This window comes from Macrobrachium nipponense, chromosome 7, assembly GCF_015104395.2.
Source record: "Macrobrachium nipponense isolate FS-2020 chromosome 7, ASM1510439v2, whole genome shotgun sequence".
In the NCBI taxonomy this organism is placed as follows: domain Eukaryota; kingdom Metazoa; phylum Arthropoda; class Malacostraca; order Decapoda; family Palaemonidae; genus Macrobrachium; species Macrobrachium nipponense.
Window position 1 is genome coordinate 21,269,363 of NC_061109.1, and position 22,879 is coordinate 21,292,241.

The following is a 22,879-nucleotide window of genomic DNA, read 5'->3' on the forward strand; positions in this document are numbered from 1 at the left end:
CACCGAGGAAGACTTCGGTCTAACCGACTGAAGCTTCCTGGTGAATCCCTGGAAGGAAGTGGTAGAGGAAAGAGAGGAAGATTGAGATGGGCTCAAGAGCAAGCCTTGAGCCCCTACACTACATGCCTCACTAACTTTCCTACCTTCGCCCTGGTTGTCCACAATCAAGGGCTCGCGGTCAAGATCTAAGGCGGCCACATCTCCAACCACCTCCTCACCGAAACCCTCCTCCGTCGCGGCCGTGGTCTCTGCCGGATCCTGGCGATGATGGGGGCCGCTACCGCTGCCTCTATGCCGAGGACTTCTTGGCTCCGGGGTAGATGATCCCAGCCATCTCCTCGGACAGCATGTAGGGCTGAGCCTTCTTGGCATTGCGGCCAAATTCACCGACCCAGGTCTTCAAGGTAGCCAGCGCCGCGTCCTTGACAGCTTGGATGCTTTGTTAGAGGAGTTACGTCAACCCTTAAACTAAGTACTATCCTTAGTCCAGTATGAATCAAAACAATATAGTTAATCTGACACTCACTGTATCATTATCAAGAATGGTACATACCGGCTCGGAGGTGAGTTCATTCACGAGGCCGTAGCAGACCTCACATCCCTCGTGGTGCCAAACCAACAAGTCCCCGACCTTGACGGCACAACCAGCATGGGTCCTGCAAACTACGTGCCCTCAGGGCTCTTGGAGGACGGCGGTACACCCCGTCTCCAAACACTGCAAGATCTGTAAGTCAAATGATACATGAGTATCATTATTTAGACCCACCGGTGTGTCCGGTGGGGCATGCATTTTTCTACAGTCATTGGAGGTGACTCTGGTGACAGAATATTTTTACCACTAGGGTATCATGCATCCTTGTTCTCATCAGCTCCGGGGTGCAGCTCTTGTTCTTGTCATGTCTTAAGTATAGGGCTGGTGGAACGGGACAGCTTAAGTGAAAACCTGTCCTGACTCCGGTGGCGCCGGAGACGTAAAATCTAGTGAATTAGGATTGCGTCTCAAGCCCGTTCTCCATTCCTCTAGGGTGAGGGATGGAAAAAGACAAATCAAGACAAATGAATAAGGCCGATGGGCTAGTGATAACAAGGTACCTCGGCTTGAAATACCCGGCGGAGTAATAAGTCCGATGGAGTAAACAAACCGAAGTATAATAAGATTAAAGATATCTTATTGGATAAAACTAAATCAGTAATGTATCTAATGTACATAACCACATGTGTACATATATATGTGTGCGCATGCATAACTAACTGATCCAACAGCAGTGGATCGTTACCTATTCCGTGTCAAATACACCGAGCTATCCCAATACTGGGTCGGCTTCATGGGAACAGAACAAGGGATTGGTAAAAACCTAGGTCCATATCTGGTCAGTAAGAAATCAGAGCTATTTGCATAGCCAATACCTTGAAGCTGGGATGCCGGATCCGCCGGAGCGGGGACAGGATTGGTGAAAGAAGACCGTGGAAAGGGATATGACAACGTGGGCCGGAGAGCGCACCGGCCGGTCGAGCCAGGTGGCCAGCCGAGGCTCGCCCGAGCAGGGCACCCTCCCTACCACTCATACAGAGCATGGTGTGGTGAGCCTACCCCCTGATCGCACTCCCTGCCCTCCCCCCTTATTAAGCGAGGAACTCGGATCGGCTACGTGGCGTAGCGTGAGCGAGTCCAATACCCCACCGAGGTGGGTGCGAGGGGGAGGGAGGTCGGCTAGCGGGGTGGCTCGCACGCGATCAGCTGGAAACCCTTGTAGCCAGGTGCACCACCACGCGGTGGGAAGGATCCAACTGATCGGAATAGAAGGCCTAGGCCTACTAACACATGCTACTAATAAATATCCGTATGTACGTATGTAAACATACACACATATATAGTATATATATACATGCTGTCCTAACGCAGGGGAGATATGAAAAGAAAATAATTATTAAGCGAGAGAGAAAGCAACGGGTCCTCTCGAACTGCTGGCCTAACCTTCACAAACCGAAACGATCTGAACAGGTTGACCTGGCAGGCTCTGAGCGGCCTGGTCTAGATTGCCAAATCGAATTTATTCGACCGAAAGGCTGGAAGACCAGGGTGGCTCGAGGACCATAATGTATAGGCTATTGAAGAGCCAAGGCTCTTCTGTAAGCAGACAAGGGCGTCTTATAGTAGAACTAAAATATATATAATATAGCCTAAAATACACTTTGGCTAGAATATAGGTTGGGATGCCCACCTCAGGATGTAAATAAGGCTAACAGAACTAGGCTACGTCCCGAGAGCATGCGGTTCGGTCGGTAGGCTATCCCCCCGCGATCGGACAAAATCTCAGACGTCAGTCAATAATGAAAGCATCTAACAAACGTATGGAGAACTGCTAAATGTTTGAAAATCGACTCCAATTAGTATAGGGGACTAATTGGGAATCTAAAGGAGCGTAAATATACACGGGTAGCGAATCACGAAATGGCGGCGTGGGGAAAACAACGCGCGGGCTGCCGCTCCCTCATATAAAATCACATTAAACAGGTTTATATCGCCTATCGCTACCTAAAATTAAGATCAAACATTAATTGCAGTACTCAACTTGAATGCAGCAGCAACTTGATGTTCCATGGTGATACGGATGTAAGTAATTCCAAACGGAAACACAGAAAGCAAAAACATGTGCAACGTGGAGAGTGCTAACGAAAGGAGTGGTAAACAAAGCGCTAGCCATAGCAGTAGTGGGTAGCAGATGTTCCAGGAAGTGAAGAGACAGACTAGAAAAAGAAGCTGATATTGTTACTTGAAAGAAGCTGTCTACTTTTGTGTCATGACTCCCCAGGAAGTATCAAGGAATTATTAAGATAAAAGAAAGATAGAGGAGATTACATGTTAGGTCATTCTTTAGATCAAAATAAGATGGAGAATACCTGTTTGGTAATGGTTTGGAGGCATGCCCTAAAGGTGTTTGGCACAACATTAACATACGATGGCATAACATTAACATATGACCTATTAAAGACTAGTCCCCCAGAGTGTTAGTTATTTGTAAATTGAATTCCCAATTTTGACATATATGTAAATGTGTTAGGTATCATTTAATATAAAAGATTCACATCTACCGTGCATCTGATGACGCTTCTGGTTGACTGTTGATAAACCAATCATAGGACTGGGAACTCTCAGCCTCTCTCGAGAGTTCACATAGGCAGGATGTATGTTCCACCTGTCCTGAGGGATACTTTTGAAAGACATATCTCTCAGGAGAGGTGGAACATGTATCCTGCCTATATGAACTCTCTCAAGAGAATGAGAATTTCCAGCCCTGTGAGTGGCTTATCAACAGCCAATCGGGAGTGTTGTAAGGGACTGGCCGAGACATCAGATGCACAGTTGATGTGAGTCTACTATAGCTCTTCTTAATATAGGATGTCACCAAACTTTGTTTCCATTTCCCAAGTTTTATCTGCAGGCCCAAGTACGAGGGACACTTGCCTTGAAAGGGTAATGTGATTATAAAGAAATTCATTAAGATGCCGGTGTTTTGTATATTGTTTGTTCTTACTTGGAGAGATGGTATGATTGTCTGTACAGTTCTAACTTTCAAGTTTTAATGTGCTGAAAACTTTTTTACAATCTACTAGTATTTGTCTACTTTTTCAGAGACTGAAAAATGGCTATTGGAGTGCTACCACTGCTGATAGCTGCAGCTGCAGCTTTTATGGTTGTTAAACTTCTGATGTTTATTTTCGCCAAACCCCCATCAGCCAACCCGTTTGAAAAACGATGCACTGCAGAAATAAGGCCTAAAGTCATTGATCAGAAACAGAGAGATCAAGTTCTTAAGCAAGGTGGGTTGATTAGATTCTTTTTTTCATTCTCAGGTAATGTGAGAGCCATTGAAAACTGACTTGGTATTAGTAAAATGCATAGATGATTGGGTAGAAATCTACACATAAAAGAAATAGTGTGCTTGGGAAATATGGACATTTACATACTTTGCTAGATCTGTTTTTACAGGAAGAACTGTACTATACAGTATAGGTTTCTCCATATTAGAAATGCTGTTATTGCCATTCTAATAAAATTTGTGTAAAATAATTATTAGCAACAGTTACTATTTTCCAGTTACTGTACATATTTTGTAAAACAATAGTGTGCTTCTTGTGTGTAACATCTGACTACGTATTTATATTTTATAAACTAGTGAGATGCAATAATACAATTAATTTCATGAGAAAAAGCAGGGCATTGAAATTTTGTTTTCCAATGAGTTACTCTCTCATCAGAAAATAAAACTAATGAATGTCATCACAGTAGTAGTATGTTGAGATAACTTTATATAGGTATAATCTTGGATGAAAGCAATGTGGCAGGTTGATTTTTAAAGGAGACAAATAAGAACACCGGTGTTTTTTACAGTGGAAGATTTTGGTTATGTTTTGAAAGTCTATAGAAAGAAAATGGTTTCACCAGTAAAGCAAATGATTTCATGACTACAGGTGAACTTAAACAATGATGAAAGTGGAAAACCCAAAGTATTGGAGTACTATAGTACGTTTATACACTACATGTTATAGAGAAACCTTTTCCCTATTCTTTGTAAATGCAGTTGATACTCTCAGAATGGGCTAAGCAGTGTTTGAATGAGTGTAGTACAGTGCAGAATAATGTATGTCCAAGAAATCCTTTAGACCTTTACTTTATTTGTTAAATCATTGTAGTAGTGGTTTCATTATTTCATGTATAATTTGTTTTCTTATAATTCAGAGAGGTACAGCACCTCGGCAATCAAAATGAGTGTTTGTGCTGCTATGAACTTACTTTGTTGTCTAGTGCATACTGGAAAATTATATCTGTTTTTGTGTTACATCATTGATGAGATTTATGTATATAACCTTTGTAATTTTAGTAAGATTGTTTGTTGGTAATAATTGCAGTTGTTTAATCTCTTGAGCTCTGTATCGTTATGATCCCAGGTCATCATGGAATTACAATTTCTTGAGACCATTGAATTACTTCATTTTATTTGAGATGAATCTTACCTACTGTTAAATTTAGCTATATCTCCCCGCTGATTAGGCGAGTCAGCATTCAAACAAAAATTCGAATGGCTGCCTGGATGACTGTCTAGTTTACCTGTTCTCCACCAGGTGTGTTTCGAATGTTTTAGCTCTTGTCAGAATTCTCCTTGCCGCCATTGCGGCTTGGCGACTGTTGGTATTCTGTGAAGTTTGGCTGTTTTACACCTGTTTACGGTATTGTAATTTCATTTTCCTTGGATATCTTCCACCAGAACAAAACCAATAACATCAGGCTATGTAGGAATGCTTTTGGTGTAACCAGGATGTTGAAATTGGAAGTTGATCAACATTGGTTTGTAATTTCAAGGGTATAGAGTGTGATTTTGGAACTAAGGCAGTCCCCGGGTTACGATGGGTTCGGCTTACGACGTTCCGAGGTTAAGGCACTTTTCAATTATATTCATCAGAAATTATTTCCAGGGTTACGACACCTACAACGCTGATCTGGCAGAAGAAATATGACACCAAAAATACAAAATAATCAATATTTGAATGTTTTTTTTAATGAAAAATGCAATAAGAATGCAGTTTACATAGTTTTCAATGCCCCCAAGGCATTAAAAGTAAGGTTTTCTTAGGATTTTTTATGATGTTCCAGCTTACAACGATTTTTGGGTTACAACGCGTCTCAAGAACGGAACCCCTGTTGTAACCCAGGGACTGCCTAGGCAGTCCCCGGGATACGACGGGTTCGGCATATGACGTTCCGAGGTAAGGCGCTTTTCAATTATATTCATCAGAAATTATTTCCAGGGTTACGATGCCTACAACGCTGATCTGGCACAAGACATATGACACCAAAAATACAAAATAATCAATATTTGAATGTTTTTTTTTGTTTTTTTTTTTATGAAAAAATGCAATAAGAATTGCAGTTTACATAGTTTTTCAATGCCCCCAAGGCATTAAAAGTAAGGTTTTCTTAGGATTTTTGATGATGTTCTGGCTTACGATGATTTTCGTGTTACAACGCATCTCAAGAACAGAACCCCCGTCGTAACCTGGAGACTGCCTGTACTAGATGTGAAGAATGTAGGGAATTGTTCTGAGAAATTTATGCCTGAATAAGTCAGATATAGGAAAGACAGGAAACTAATAGATTGCGAAAGCAATTAGTTAGGTCAAGACTTAAACCTGTCAGGCTATCCCTACTCTGGCTAGGCGACTGTTGGTATTCTATGAAGTTTGGCTTTTTTACACCTGTTTACGGTATTGTAATTTCATTTTCCTTGGATATCTTCCATCAGAAGCAAAACCAATAACATCAGGCTATGTAGGAATGCTTTTGGTGTAACCAGGATGTTGAAATTGGAAGTTGATCAACATTGGTTTGTAATTTCAAGGGTATAGAGTGTGATCTTGGAACTACTAGATTTGAAGAATGTAGGGAATTGCTCTGAGAAATTTATCCCCGAATAAGTCAGATATAGGAAAGACAGGAAATTAAAAGATTGTGAAAGCAATTAGTTAGGTCAGGACTTAAACCTGTCAGGCTATCCCTACTCAGGCTAGGCATTTTAGTAGGCTAGTATTGACTTCCTATGCAGCTCTGCCTTCTACTCCCCATTCAGTTCAGGAAAAGAGTAACGAGAAGTTAGAACAATAAACCTATTTTTAATTGTGATAAAAGTTGAACTGAGTTTGTGATGGAAACATTCCGAATCCTTCCATAGTGTGCACTCTTTTTCGTGTTCCCTGTCAGAAGTAAGGTGTTGGTGCCGTCGTCTGTACGTAGCCTGAGCCCAGGACTGCCCTGCGACAATTGGTAGTGTCCACTGCCAGGGAACCTGGTCGGTTCTCGGGACAAAGGGATTCTGTGCCCTCCAATACCTACTTCTCCCTTTTTATGGTCTGAATCTCGTTTATAGCGTTCGCCAAACGACCGTTAAAGCGTTCGCATAAGGACCGTTTCAGTAAGCATTAATGCTCGCTCCATGGGCGCATTCTGTCATCTTCAACACCTAGTTTGAGGTGTTAGCATGCATAGGTTTAATAATATATAATATAGGTATAGGCATTTTATTGAGATGATAATGTATCTGTTGTGGGTTTTACACATTTAGATATGTCGATTCAGTCGACTGTTTATCTCTCATGTTTTGGTTATTCTAAATTCTCATCTGCTAGCATATTCCTTTTTCTTCATAATGCTTGTGTTCGTTCTTTGCCTGATTCCTCTTTGGCTATAGGTAAATCTCTTACTACTGCCTCAATTAATGTTTCTCTTTCAAGTCTACACAGTCGGTAGTATCTGAAGTTCTCGCCAAGTTAGATATTCTTGCTTCAGAGATTTCTAACTTAGTTTCATATAGGAACGCTTTCAAGTGCGTACGTTCGCTTTTGGACGAGTCTGGAGATTTGATGTAACTCTTCTCCCACCGCCTCCCACTTCTGTCGCCTCGCTCTCTTTCCTTCAGTCAACTCGTGCGGACTGTGGACATTGTTGACTCGTTGAACGCAGTTGACTCATGCGGACTTGGCCGAGTCCTGAGTCGCCTAAGAATGTCTTCCTCTCATTGAGTCGTGGTGGATGCGATACAGCACTCAGCTGCTGTCACCTCTTATCGACAAGTGTTGCTTTTGTCGCCAAGGGTTGCAGAGATAGAGCAATCCTTTAAGCTCTTTTGTTTACCTCCTGTCGGCAGCTTTCTCCTCCTGTCGCCTACTGATGGAAGAAGAGTTTGAATGGAGTTGGAGGAACTCATTCAGGCTGGTCGTTGTTTGTTGCAAAAATACGCCTTGCCGTATCCTCATTTTGTTGAGGAAAGAGGCCGCATAGAGAATATGTCTTAATTATCTTAGCGTATTTCAGCACACTCTAAATATTGGAGAAGAGAACCAAAGCTTTCTCCAATTAGAGAGCATTTCGTAACTTTTCTCGTCCTCGGACGCACAAATCTCCCTTTGGGTCTGCCTTGGCTTGTCGTCTTGTGTCTTTTAAAGTTGCGGAGAGCTGAAGGCCGCCTCTTGATGTATAAACACTTATTGGTCCTTTAACCATCTTTAGTAGGAGGTTCACTTTCTTTCTCTTTCCTATGAGGAAATGAACTCGAGACTGACAGACATGCTGATGGATTTTCAGTCTAGCTTTAGTCATTACCTTTTAGCTATGTTGTCTAGTCTCTGCGACTGCTTAGAAAGGTAGAGGCACTAACCCAGCGAGTTTGTGAAACCAGCTTTAGGGTTTGTCGCCAGCGGGAGTTTTTAGCGAGGAAAACAAGTAACTCATTTCTGATGCTGCAGGGTAATGTCCTCACGCTTATACTCGCTCGGTTTGGAAGAAGTGGGAACACTTTCTCTTCCTGTCTGATTATGCAGCCTCGGTTAAGGCGATAAGGGATTATCTTGTTTTATACCTTTTGGGGATAAGTGCAGACTCAGGTTCTGGATATGGGACAGTTGCAACCTCTTAACTTGGAGAGACTTAGGACCAGTATGTTACATGTTGGAGACGGTGAAGGGCAGTTGTGATTCTTTTTTGGTTGTCCTCCACTGGTTTAATCTCCCTCTTATAGCTTCCTTTGTCTTCAGCAGAAATCTCCCATAAGTCACTTTTTATTAGATTATATATAGAGGGAATGATAGTCCAAGGGTAATTCTTTAGGACGAGCTCCATAAGTAATTGGAGATATTCTTGGACGTTATGAGACTGAATACATAACAGGAAGTGTCTGCCCACATACTTCTTGCTTTCTAGCTGGTTTTAGTGCCTTCCAAAGAACGGTCAGACTTGTGGTACAAACTATGTATAATGTAGTTCCACTTACCAATACATCCACAGTGGTGCAAAGTTCCTTCAAGGTGGTTTTACAAGAAGTTATTGCTGTTCTGTCCACTTCATTTGGGTTAGTGTGCAGCCCTCTATAAGCTATGTCAGGGACCTGTTGCCCATTGGTGGATGGTGTCAACTTTAGGAGCAAGACACTTATACTGAATCAGTGATTCAAGTTGGCCAACTCTGTCAATAGTATTCCAAAGACCAAGGACCTGTTGCTTCTTCTGGCCCAATTTCTATGCATTATATTGTTAATTCTCTATATCCCCATTCTTATCTAGTGATGTGGGGATGATACTTAATTATGCATGCTTGTCGGTCAAGAGGAATAGGCATGTGTTGCTTGAAGAATTTTAGGCCAGAAGGGAACTTCCTATATGGTAAGGCATTTCCTCATCAGGAAACATGGACTCAAGGGATATTTTCAGATAATCATGCTCAATTAATGTACAGTTTCAGCGTAAGAATTAAGACTTACAAATAAAGTTCAGTAAATTTGTAAGTAATCCAGAACCTACTTTGGCTCTAGGACTGTAGGAGGGACTCTGTAACCAAGAATTGTCCATTTTGTTTTTAAACCTAAGCCCAGGTTTAGGTCTTTTCCCTCTGTCATGCAACACAGTTTAACTAGTGTCATTACACTTTCATGCAACATAGAATGGTCAACACTACACCTGGTAAAACTTTTTAGATTTCTGTGCAGTGGAAAGACATCAGGATGCTTAGCAGGTTTATTCCTGGTCAGAAGCAAATTCTTTGTGGGAAGTTTGCTGCTTTTAGTGAAATTAAACAACATATTGGTTTAATCATTCATTCTGTGGAAGGACAGTGTTTTAGCAATTGGGGATTCAGGAAGAACAACTGCCTACAAGGGCCTTTACATCCGTAAGTTTGGGACTTAGTGTGGATTTAAGGAGCACTCATTTAGACTTACTAGCATGTAGATGAACAGGGACATCTGAATGATTACTACTACTTTGTTGGCCCTCAGGCTTTGAGCAATGGATGTTTCCTTAAATTTGGCCTAATTCAGACTCATAGGCCTGCCCCTAGTATCTACTCTGAATACTTTTGAGTACTTTCAAGTTCAAGAATTGCTTAGTGTCTCCTGTAGAACCCTTGTAGCCTCAGGGCAAAAGATTATCAGAATTTGCAATGCTCTCGGTAGATGTCTCATTCTAACATTGAGAAGAAATAAACTCTACTACATAGTTCCATACTCTTCCATTAACTTAGGCATCTCCTTAACTGCTTGGAGATGTTAGAATGCCCCTCCCAATGATAAGATTTTCAAGTTATCATAGGATCTGTCCTTACCCTTAACGCCAATTGGACGTATTAAACGTCGACGAAAATTGTCTGTTGGGTGCCGAATTGACGTACGAAACGTCGACGCAAAAAAGTTTTTTTTTAAATTCGCGGGAAAAAATAGTTATAGGCCTACTTGGCAAAAACTTTTGAATCAAGCACCTTGAGGGATGCTGAGAGTTCACGGATCAAGCTGTTGTTTTGTTTGCAATCATACCCAGGCGCGCAAGTGCGAATTTCTTTATTCTCGCAATAAAAAGCATCAGCGACACATCTCAGAAATTATTTAGTCACTTTGACATAATTTTGACACCATTTTTATATTAGCTGTTACATAGAGTTTTATATAGGAAAATGTGTGCAATTTCATGTAGAATACACTAAAAATAAACCCCATGTTTGTAGTTTTTATCAGTTTGAAATATTTGATATAAATAACGATAAGTGCCAAAATTTCAACCTTTGGTCAACTTTGACTCAACCGAAATGGTAGAAAAAACGCAATTGTAAGCTAAAACTCTTATAGTTTTAGTAATATTCAATCATTTACCTTCATTTTACAACAAATTGGAAGTCTCTAGCACAATATTTGATTTATGGTGAATTTATGAAAAAACTTTTTCCTTACGTCCGCGCGGGAACTCTTCCGAAAAAATCATACATGCGATTGTGGTAATGTTTGCACCATTTTTAAAATTAGCCGTTTACATAAGTTTTATATATGGAAATCTGTGCAATTTCTGATAGAATACAACTAAAAACAAACCCATGGTTGTAGCTTTTATTAGTTTTGAAATATTTTCATATAAATAACGATAAGTGCCAAAATATCAACCTTCGGTCAACTTTCACTCGATCGAAATGGTCGAAAACCACAATTGTAAGCTAAAACTCTTACATTCTAGTAGTACTCAATCATTTACTTTCATTTTGCAACAAATGGGAAGTCTCCAGCACAATATTTTGATTAATGGTGAATTTTAGAAGAAAAACTTTTTTCTATGTCCGCGCTGTAACTGCCGAAAATCAGAAATTTTATCATCCAATTGTCGTAATGTTTACACCGTTTTATAGTAGCCGTTACATAAAGTTTTATATATGGAAATGTGTGCAATTTCATAAGAATACAACAAAAAAACAACCCATGGTTGTAGCTTTTATCAGTTGAAGTATTTTCATATAAACTAACGATAAGTGCCAAAAATTTCAACCTTCAGGCAAATTTGACTCGACCGAAAATGGTCGAAAACGCAATTGTAAGCTAAACTCTTATATTCTAGTAATATTCAATCATTTACCTTCATTTTACAGCAAATGGAAGCTCTAGCACAATATTTTTTGATTTATGGTGAATTTATGAAAAAATCTTTTTTCCTTACGTCCACGCGGTAACTCTTCCAAAAAAATCATCCAAAAAAATCATAAATCGTAATGTTTGCACCGTTTTATATTAGCCGTTACATAAAGTTTTATACATGAAAATGTGTGAAATTTCATATAAAATACAACAAAAAACAACCCATGGTTGTAGCTTTTATCAGTTTTGAAATATTTTCATATAAATAACAATAAGTGCCAAAATTTCAACCTTCAGTCAACTTTGACAACTGCAATTGTAAATTAAAACTCTTACATTCTAGTAATACTCAATCATTTACCTTTATTTTGCAACAAATCAGAAGTCTCTAGCACAATTTTTGATTTATGGTGAATTTTAGAAGAAAAACTTTTTCCTATGTTCGCACGGTAACTGCCGAAAAAATCAGAAATTTTTTCGTCCAATTGTTGTAATGTTTACACCATTTTATATTAGCTGTTACCTAAAGTTTTACATATGGAAATGTGTGCAATTTCATGTAGAATACAACAAAAAACAACCCATGGTTGTAGCTTTTATCAGTTTTGAAATATTTCATATAAATAACGATAAGGGCCAAAATTTCAACCTTTGGTCAACTTTGACTCGACCGAAATGGTCGAAAAACGTAATTGTAAGCTAAAACTATTATATTCTAGTAATATTCAATAACTTACCTTTATTTTACAACAAATCGGAAGTCTCTAGTACAATATTTCGATTTATGGTGAATTTATGAAAAAAACTTGTTCCTTATTTCCGCAAGGTAACTCTTCCGAAAAAATCATAAATTTTTTTGTCCAATTGTCGTAATCTTTGCACCATTTTATATTAGCCGTTACATAAAGTTTTATATATAGAAATGTGTGGCAATTTCATGTAGAGTACAACAAAAACAACCCATGGTTGTAGCTTTTATTAGTTTTTAAAATATTTCATATAAATAACAATAAATAAAAAAAAATTTGACCTTTGGTCAACTTTAACGTGACTGAAATGTTTGGAAACTGCAATTGTAAGCTACAACACTTACAGTCTAGTAATATTCAATCAATTACCTTAAATTTGCAACAAACGGGAAGTCTCTAGCACAGTATTTTGATTTATGGTGAATTTTTGAAAACTTTTTTTTTTTTTTTACGTCCGCGCGTTACGAATTCTTGCATCATATTGTGATCATATTTTCTCTGTGTTGCTTTTATTGTTTTACAATTTGTTATATACCAAAATCATTGCAATTTAGTGTACAATACAACAAAAAAATAATTAACTCTTTAGCTTTAACCGTTTTGCTCACAGCACGATTTGTATACAATTATATATGAAAATTTTTTTTCGTGCTGTCATATATTCCAATATTTATATATGATAATGATATTTTTTTTCATTTCTGATGGTTGCTTACTAAACTTCAGGCAATGACAAAAAAAGGAGCCAAAAATGAACTCTTAATCTTAAAAATTAAGTGTGCTGTGATTTTTTGTTTTTTTAAAAAAAACTTTTTCTGCTTCGTCACTCACTCGCGAACGCTGCGGCATACGGGAGACACTTTGGGAAATACCGGTCGGCGTTTAAGGGTTAATTTAAAACTGCCATGGCCTGGGATCAGGAGCAGTGGTCTGTGTATTGCTAAGGGTGCCATTCTAGAGGAATTTTCAGCTCCTGAAACCTTGTAGATGTCAATGTTTCTGTTTAGAGGAGATAAGACTTTTCACTGTCTACTTCCAAAGTTATCGTTCCATACGTACTTTCCTCGGTATTGCATCAATTACTTCTAGATCTTGCTGAGGACCAGTGCTGTAAGGTGTTGAGATTGAAGCCCCTTCATCTCTATATCAGTCTCTCTCTGGAGTTTAGATGCGGGTCTAAACTATCTGAATTTTACTGTAAAACCTTTTGTATTTGGTCAACTCGCAGTGGTTCAATAAAGTAAATATATTGTCAGCACCCTTCTTTAAGCTGGTGTAAAGGGAATGCTATTTTAGCTTTCTGCCTTAGAGCTGAGGGTGATGTTAAGGCTATGCTTTACAGTGTTCTATAAGAATTCCAATGTAACCCCTAAGTGGGTAGAAGAGGAAACTTCTCTATCATGTTGGGGGATTTAAATTTAAAGGTTAAACCTAGAACATTTTTATCATCCTTTAGAAACCTTAAACATCTTTGTCAAAGGTAAATGCTGGTTTTGTGGTTTTTAAGAAACAGATGTCATTGTCAAAGGTTAAGCCTGGAAAAGGCAAAATTCAACCTTTTGTTTTGTGGTTTTAGAAAACCTAGCTGTCTTGGCCAATGGTTAAGCTTGAATGCAAAGTTAACTTTTTGTTTTGTGGTTTTAGAAAACCTAGAATGTATTTGTGAAGGTTAAGCCTGGAAGAGGCAAAGTGAACCTTTTGTGTTGTGATTTTTAGAAACTTATAACGACTTTGCCAATGGTTAAACTTAAAGGCAAAGTTATCTTTTTGTTTGTTTTGGTTTTAGAAAACCGAGAATGTATTTGTGAAGATTAAGCCTGGAAGAGGCAAAGTTAATCTTTTGTGTTGTGATTTTTAGAAACTTTATCAAGGAACACAAGGTCCTCTTTGATGTACTGGATAGGCTAGTGCATGAAAACTAGCTCCATATCTTCTATTTTTATTTAAGGTAAAAATGCATAATGTGATCAGCAGTTGCAACTTCATTTAGTGTTAAGTCAATTTGTCGCTCCAGAATAGGATTCATGTGGCACAGTGGAAGTACAATCCGGTTTTTAACCTGATCACAACCTTAAGTATACAAAATTGTGTTTGAAAACAGTAAAGCCCTAATCCACTACTAGTAGTGGGTAGTCTTTTCCTGAACTGAAAAAAAGAGTAATTCTTTAGGGTCTTATTTAAATCCTGGGTTTTAATATTTTGGGGAGCGTGAAGGTACAAATGTTGTATAGGGGCGTACCTTTGTATCGTAAAGGTATTTATTTTAAGTGACTGTCATTTTATAGGGCTTTTGGACCCAGGCACAAGGGTACCTCATACCACTTGCATTTCATTCTGGCTGAATTGAAGCGGTTTTCTCCGCAAGGCTGCTCTTTGCTGCATATGTAGGAGAGCTTTGCTCCCCGAATGGAATTCAACTTCTGGTGGTAGTAAAATCCACCAAGGATTCCAGATCAAGTGAGAATGTTTTGAGTTTCATACAAGAAACCTTTAGCTCGAATGGCTGAGTGGAATTTTGTCTAGCTGCACTACCCACCATCCTCATAATGTGGGAATCAGCTAAATTTAACTTTAGGTAAGATTCATCTCAAATAATATAAATTTTCATGATAAAATTTATTATTTGGATACTTACCTACTGTTAAAGTAGACCCACCCAGCCTCCTTACAACTAGTGGGCTGTCAAGGAGAATTCTGACAAGAGCTAAAACGTTCAAAACACACCTGGTGGAGAACAGGTAAACTAGAGTCATCCGGGCAGCCATTCGATTTTTTTGTTTGAATGCCGACTCGCCTAATCAGGGATGAGATACTATAGCTAAATTTAACAGTAGGTAAGTATCCAAATAATAGATTTTATTATGAAAATTTGTATTATTTAGAAAATTACCCCCGTTAAGTATTTAACTTGTAAATATTTTCTTTATTTGTTATCTTTTTTAATATTTCAGGGTTCAGCAAAGATAAAATACCAGATGGATTAGATGCAATTGTGATAGGCAGTGGATTGGAGGTCTCTCAACAGCTGCTTTATTATCCAAAGCTGAAAGAAGTGCTGGTATTGGAGCAACATGATCAGGTAAGAATTACCCAGTGTACGCGTGTGTCAGGACCTTAATATTTTCTGCCTAAGAAAAAGATTGACCAGGGTAAAAAATGCTTTTACGTATTTTGTTTACGCTTCGTTGCCAATAGCAAACAGCAATACTTACGATAATCTGTGACAAATATCGTTTGTATGACTTTATTGTTCGGAGAAGTTATATACATATATGTACTACCAAAATAATAATGAAGTTCAAATTAATTTTAGCCTTAATGTTATTACTACTGTAATTACACTACTACTATTAAAATTTCTAAAAGGTTATCGAACAAATGTCGCTTCGATTGCAACCGTATACATACTCCATTTTCGTAACGTCATATGTTTGCATTTTGTGGCTAGCCACTCCGACGATAAGTTGAGTGCAGTGATGTGGAGTTATTCTTTGAATAGGCTATTTATTATGAAGATATGCCTATAATATGTAAGGTAAGATTGGTTTTATTACCTTTATTGTCAGTTAATATCATAATGTGAATCTGTTTGTGTTTGTTGGTGGTTATTGCACTGCAAATAGGCTTAGCCTATCCAATGAACATCGCACATAAACCTTGAATAGGCTATTTATTACGAAATATGGACAAAAATATATAAGGTGGGAATGGTTTTATTACCTTTATTTTCAATTAATATCATAATATGAGTCTTAATGTATGTTGGTAGTTATCGGACTGTGGCCGAGGCTTAGCCTACAGAAAAACATCGCATATGCAACACAACAAACCTGCGATGCAGCGATTCATACCAGCGATGTAGCATGAGAAGCGGTCCGAGAAAAAAACCGTGATTAACTGAATCCGGGATTACTGATCCGCTATTAAGCGATGCCCCACTGTAATTACATAGCTAACAATTTCTAGCACCGGCAGTTAATATTTGGAATTCGCACTAGCAATTCTTTGTATTGGCTATAGGTAACTGGTCCCACCCACTTTCAGGAAGAAGAGGAACAACTGAGCCAGGTTCTTCAATTTGTTTCTGCTAGCTTATGACAAGGTTGTGGTCAGCGCTGGTTCGGGAATTTGAATTCTTTTTTTTTTCTTCTGTAATTGGTGAAGTACTCTTTTCTTTTCTTTTTTTTTTTTTTTTTTGTAGCCATTCGGCATTTGTTTTGATTTGTGTTTTTATTAGATAATTTCGCCAGTTTAAATTACTGAAGTTGACTTGACTTGTAACCGACGATGTCTGACACTAGTGTATCGAGCACTCGTTATTGCAGCAAGGGCTGCAGGACAAGATTAATGTCGGCAAAATATGACACTTATACAATTTGTGTGAATTGTAAAGGGCAAACTGCTTAATTGACAATACTTGCGTGGAGTGTGAAGGATAGGATGAAAACATTGGAAGACTCTAGTTTAGAGTTAGATGTTCTGATTGTTTCTGTCCCCACATGTTTCTACCATGCCAGCCCTTCTACTATTCCTCCTAATCCTGATCCCAACTCCCAGGTCTTAACCTCAACACCATTGCTGCATTAGAAAGTAAATTCGACAGTAAGTTCGTAATACTATTTAATACAGTGACTCAATTAGGTCATTCAGTGAAAGCTCTCATGGAGCACAAAGTGTTGTAAGTGAAAATGCAAGTGGAGGAGCTGGCTGTCTTTTCTGCTGATTCTCCTAGGCAAAAGTCACTGACATACTCCCTGGTAAAATCACCAGGGAAAAGTCATACCAGAAACCAAGGGAGATCAGTAGGGTCGGCCCCTCAGTCTCATCTGTCGCTAAATCCCAGATGAAGACAGCAGACAGCCACTGGAAAGGCGTTTTTGTGGAAGTGCACCGTCTTTCCTTGAGTTACAAGGCTTCCAGTCCGGAAAAGAGGTGCGATGGTGGTATAGTAATTCTTTTTTAGACCACTTGAAAAAGATCTGCAGACGACGCTTCAGTAGCACCAGCGGTTCCGTGTAAGAAGTCTGGAGAAGCTGTTCCATTCATGCAGCTTTTGGGACAGCCCAGAGAGGTTTTCTCCTGAGAGCTCATTGTCAGTTAAGAGCGAGAGAGCACGCCTGCGCCTAGAAGTGCAGCTGGCCCAAAAGCGTGCCAGTTTGTCTCTTGCGCGCAACTTGGCACCCAAACATTGTCACCAACGAGCGCCAGTCGGCGCCAAAATGCCCAGCATCTTCCAATAGCTCTCGGAAATAGTCGATCGCCCAGTGGAACACCCAAGTTAACAACGTTCGCTCAGTATTAGTGGAACAGCCAGTCCTGGGCGACAGACAGGGAAGGCTCCCAGTCGATAATTTGGACTTCTTCAGCGAGTTCAGCGCAAGAAAAGGATTTTTGCTTCATGCCACTTACCTGAAGATATATATATTAGCTGTATTTTCTGACGTCCGACAGAAATTTCAAAAACTCGCGGCACACGCAGTGGGCGACCAGGTGGTAGTACATTCCCGCCGCTGGGAGGCGGATATCAGGAACCATTCCCATTTTCTATTCATATTTTTTTCTGTCGCCGGTCGGTAAACATCTGTTTACAGACCTCTGCTCAGGATTTTTTTTGGAAATTGACTCGCTTTTAAGTATCTGATGATTTTTTGTATTGAATTGGATTGTTGAATTGGCATGCGCGATAGTGGACCGTTTTTGATTTTGGATTGACTTTTCTCTATAAGATATGTCTGGATCAAGTGTTTGATGATTTCAGAGTGTGTGTGAGGGCTGATTGTAAGGTGAGGCTACCGAAAGCATCGGTAGACCCCCCACCCCACACCGTATGTATGAGTTGTAGGGGGCTTAATTGTTTGATTGATCATCGGTGCAATGAATGTGAGAAATTGACTGATGATGAATGGAGAGTATATGAGTCCTATCGCCTTAAATTGGAGCGCGATAGGATCAGGAGGTCTTCCTCAAGGAGTGGTTTCTTCCAAAGGTAAGACTAACATCTCTCCTGCACTAACACCTGTAGTGTTTACAACCCCTAAACCTGTGTTGCCTTCGGGCTCTGATTCTGTGTCGGGAGAAGCGGATGCTCTCTCTATGATTTTGGAGTCTCTTCGCACTCTGGAGACCAAAGTGAAAGCCTTAGAAAACTGGCTCGGTGCAAGTGTGTGTGATCGTGCCCCAGTGTTGTGGAGGGGGCGTCAGATCGGCCCCATAATGCCTCTAGGCCTAGACCTCTATCAGACTCCCAAGACCCAGGGAGGAGGTATGTCGAAAGCCGCAAGAGGGTTACGGGGGCTTCCCACCGATCTGGCGTCCCTTTCGGCAGACCATGTAGCAAAGGACCCAGGCTGCAAGGACCAGTGCACGAGCACGCGTCCTGAAAGAGTGCTTCTCGTCCTCCGAAGCGTCCTCCCGCGCAAGGGGTGGGATGCTCGGAGAGACTCTCGTCCGTTAAAGAGGACGTTTCTTGCGGAGGACGCTTCACGTCCTCTTTCGCCGCTTTCGTCGGAAGACGCTTATGATGTCTTTCCGCCTCAGAAGAGAGGTAGGATCTCCTCCGATGAGGACGCTAGGTTGCGCGCACAGGCGCGTATACCTGAGAAAACAGGTAGCTGTACCTGTGAGAAGGAAGGAGGCGTCCCCTCGCCCCTCGTCTTCTCACAGGATCAGTCCTGCTTCCTCTGCTCATTCTTCTCCGACGAAGAACATTCTTTTGTGTCCCTTCAGACCAGCTATCCTCGCTTATGGCTCAGAGGACTCGCCCAGCAGCAGTCGAGCCTAAGCGGAGGAAGGACCTTAGACTGCCTGTCAAGAGGACTAAGCAGTCTCCGTCTCCTTCACCTACTGCGTCTCGTTCGCCGATCGCTTCTCCTTCAGCGATTCGCCGATCTCGTTCGTCATCTAGAAGGACGTTACGTCAGGACGCTTTTGAAGACGCTCTGTACGAGGACGTTCGGCAGGACGTTCGGCAAGACGCTCGTCAGGACGCTTGTCAAGACGCTCGTCAGGACGCTTGGCAGGACGCTGGCAGTTGTCAGGACGCTTGGCAGGCTAGGCAGGACGTTCGTCAGGACTTGGCAGGAGGCTGGCAGGACCGTTCGTAGGACGCGCCAGGACGCTACACAGGACGACGGCAGGACGCTCTCCAGGACGCTAGACAGGACGCTTGGCAGGAAGCTCGCCAGGACGTTCAGGCCTCCTTTCAAGACGTTTTGGGGATTCTGATCAAGAAGTCTTACCCCCAGACGCTATTTTACGCGCTCAGGCACGTATGCCAGCGAAGAGATGTAAGGACGCTTCTCGGGCAGGTGAGACTGCCGCGGAAGGCGCTGAAGACGCTCGTCCTCCTCAGGACGCTCTATCATCAACAAGCAGTAAGCGTCATAAAGAAGACAGCCGTAATAAGGCTGCATCTTGCAAGGATAGGGGTCCTTTGATCTTGCTAAGACCCGTTAATAGGACGCCTTCTCCTGACAGACGTTCTCCTCTTCCGTTTAGAGAAGAGGAAGAACTAAGTAGTTTCGGCTGAATCGGGTGAAGAGGAACTGCTACAGCCCCTTCTCTCGGACTATAAAGTCCTAGTTAGACTCTTGCGTTCTTCTTTTGAGGACAAATTTCAGCCCGCAGCTCCCAAGTCTCCTCCTTCACAGTTTTCTTCATCGAAAACTGGTAAAATCCCGGAGTTTGTAGAGATGAAAACTTCTCTATCAACGAAACGTGCTTTCAAGAAGCTCCAGGATTGGATGATAAGAAGGAGAGACCAAGGCAAGACGACCTTCGCCTTGCCTCCTACTAGACTTAGTGGAAAAGGGGGCATTTGGTATAGAACCAAAGACGAAGTGGGAGTTCGTATCCCTTCTTCGGCTCAAGGAGATTTCTCCAGCCTTGTGGACTTACAGAGGAGGTCGCTTTTACCCTCTGCTAAGGTAACTTGGACCGCGTCGGAGACTGACCATCATTTGAAAGGTCTGCTCAGGACGCTGGAAGTCTTCAAACTTCCTTGACTGGTGTTTGGGAGTTCTGGATTTGCAAGCGAGAAGCCCAGAATCTCTTAGTCTGGGGGAGCTGTCCAGCGTGTTAGCATGTATGGACAAAGCCGTCAGGGATGGTTCGGAAGAGCTCGTATCTCACTTTGGAACAGCTTTGTTAAAAAAAGAGAGCTTTGCTGTGCAACTTCACAGCTCGTTCGGTGACGCCAGCTCAGAAAGCGGATTTGTTGTTTTCGCCTCTTTCGAACCATCTCTTCCCCCAGACTTTGGTAAAGGACCTGACGAACAGCTTACAAGAGAAGGCTACTCAGGATCTTTTGGCCCAGTCTACAAGACGGTCAGCCGTACCTTCAACCTCTTCGGCTGCAGTTCGTCCGCCGAAGAAAGTAAAGCCCTTTCGTGGGGCTCCCCCCTCGAGAGCAGCTCCTCGAGGGAGAGGGTTTTTCACGAGGAAGAGCTTCTTTTAAGCCAAAGCCTTCCAAGTGAAAAGCATGTCCTTCAGACACCAGTCGGAGCCAGACTGAAGTATTTTGCGGGAGCGTGGAGAGAGAGAGACACGGACTCTTGGTCCCTCAAGATCGTGGAGCAGGGGTACAAGATCCCCTTTTTAGATCTCCTCCTCTTTCTACGACTCCCAGAGACCTTCTCCATCCTACCAAGGAGAAAAGAAGAAAGTCTTGTTCGATCTCCTTCAGCAGATGATCGACAAAAGAGCGGTGGAAGGGAACAAGTCGCGGACTGGGGTCTCCAGGTTTTTACAACAGAATCTTCCTAGTACCAAAGCAGTCGTTCAGGTTGGCGTCCAGTTCTAGATGTAAGCAGGCTCAATCTTTTCGTGGAAAAGATCAAATTCACGATGGAGACGCCTCATTCTGTTCTGGGAGCGTTGAGACCGGGCTAACGACTGGATGGTATCCTTAGACTTGCAGGACGCGTACTTCCACATCCCGATCCACCCTCTTTCAAGAAAGTATCTAAGATTTGTCTTGAACAACAAAGTATGGCAGTTCAGAGCGATGTGCTTCGGACTGACCACGGCTCCGATGGTGTTCACAGTAGTGATGAAGAACGTAGCGAGGTGGCTACACTCTTCGGGAATAAGAGTTTCCCTATAAACCTCGACGACTGGCTGATCAGAGCGTCGTCGAGAGAGAAGTGTCTGAAGGACTTGCAGTTCACTTTAGCCTTAGCGAAGTCCCTGGGACTTCTGGTCAACCTCGAAAAAGTCGCATCTGACCCAACACAGTCCATCGTGTATCTGGGGATTCAGATGGATTCAGTGGCTTTTCGAGCGTTTCCGTCCAGAACGTCAGCGGCTAGGCTTAGAAAAGATCTCAGCCTTTCTAAGGAAAGAGACTTGCTCGGCGAGGGAATGGATGAGTCTGCTGGGGACCATTTCCTCGCTGGAAAGGGTTTGTTTCCTTGGGAAGATGCACATCAGGCCTCTCCAATTCTTCTTGGCAGACGAGTGGAAGGCCAAAGACGATCTCAATGCAGTATTGAGAATATCGATTCCAATCAAGAACCACCTAAGATGGTGGTTGGACCCTCAGAAGCTTCAAGAGGGCGTGTCCCTAAGTCTTTTGAGCCCCGACCTAGTGTTGTTTTCAGACGCTTCCATCACAGGATGGGGAGCAACACTAGGGGGAAGGAAGTGTCAGGCTCCTGGAGAGGGAACAGGTAGCCTGGCATATAAATGTCAAAGAAACTGGCAGCAGTATTTCTGTCCCTGCAGTTCTTCGAAAAGAGTTTGGAGAACAAGATTGTTCAGATAAACTCGGACAATACCACAGCACTCGCTTATTTAAAAAACCAGGGAGGAACACACTCCAGAACGTTGTACTCCCTAGCGAGAGAGATTCTGCTGTGGGCAAAAAGGAAAGAGGTAACGATCCTGACGAGATTCATTGCAGGTGTGCAAAACGTCAGGGCAGACCTTCTCAGTCGTCGGGACCAAGTCCTTCCGACGGAATGGACTTTGCACGAGGACGTTTGTTCGATGACCTGTGGACGCTGTGGGGACGTCCACTGGTCGACTTATTCGCAACGTCAAGGAACAAGAGACTTCCTCTTTACTGCTCCCCGGTCCTGGATCCAGAAGCAATCGCGGTAGACGCTTTGCTTTGGAATTGGACGGGCCTAGACCTATATGCCTTCCCACCATTCAAGATTCTGGGGGAAGTCATGAGGAAGTTTGCGGCCTCGGAAGGGACAAGGTTAACCCTGATCGCTCCGATGTGGCCGAGCGAGAGAATGGTTCACAGAGGTCATGTCTTTCCTTGGTAGACTTTCCAAGGACATTGCCCTGGAGGAAAGATCTACTCAAACAGCCTCACTTCGAAGGTTTCACCAAACCTCTCCGCTCTGAGTCTGACTGCGTTCAGACTATCGAAAAGTTGGCCAGAGCGAGAGGTTTTTCGAAAGCAGCTGCGAGAGCAATCGCACATGCGAGACGTGCTTCCACAAGAGCTGTTTACCAGTCGAAGTGGGCTTCCTTCAGGGCATGGTGTAAAAAGGAGGGAGTTTCCTCTTCCTCGACCTCTGTGAACCAGATAGCTGATTTTCTGCTATTTCTCAGAAATGTGCAGAAATTAGCGGTCCCTACCATCAAGGGATATAAAAGCATGTTGGTCAGCGGTTTTTAGGCACAGAGGCCTAGACCTGTCTGACAACAAGGATATTCATGACCTTTTGAAGTCTTTCGAGA

At 41.8% G+C, this 22,879-nt stretch overlaps 2 protein-coding genes across 2 annotated transcripts in view; one reads left to right on the forward strand and one right to left on the reverse strand.

Annotated features, from left to right (window-relative positions):
• LOC135217175 (all-trans-retinol 13,14-reductase-like) overlaps nucleotides 1-22,879 on the reverse strand; it is a 289,079-nt gene that overhangs the window by 206,249 nt on the left and 59,951 nt on the right.
• LOC135217791 (all-trans-retinol 13,14-reductase-like) overlaps nucleotides 3,626-22,879 on the forward strand; it is a 48,316-nt gene continuing 29,062 nt past the window's right edge. Inside the window, exons 1-2 of the mRNA XM_064253834.1 lie at nucleotides 3,626-3,822; nucleotides 15,136-15,263. Coding sequence (XP_064109904.1) covers nucleotides 3,645-3,822; nucleotides 15,136-15,263 — 306 coding nt within the window. The 5' untranslated portion in view covers nucleotides 3,626-3,644. The remainder of the gene's footprint in view (nucleotides 3,823-15,135; nucleotides 15,264-22,879) is intronic.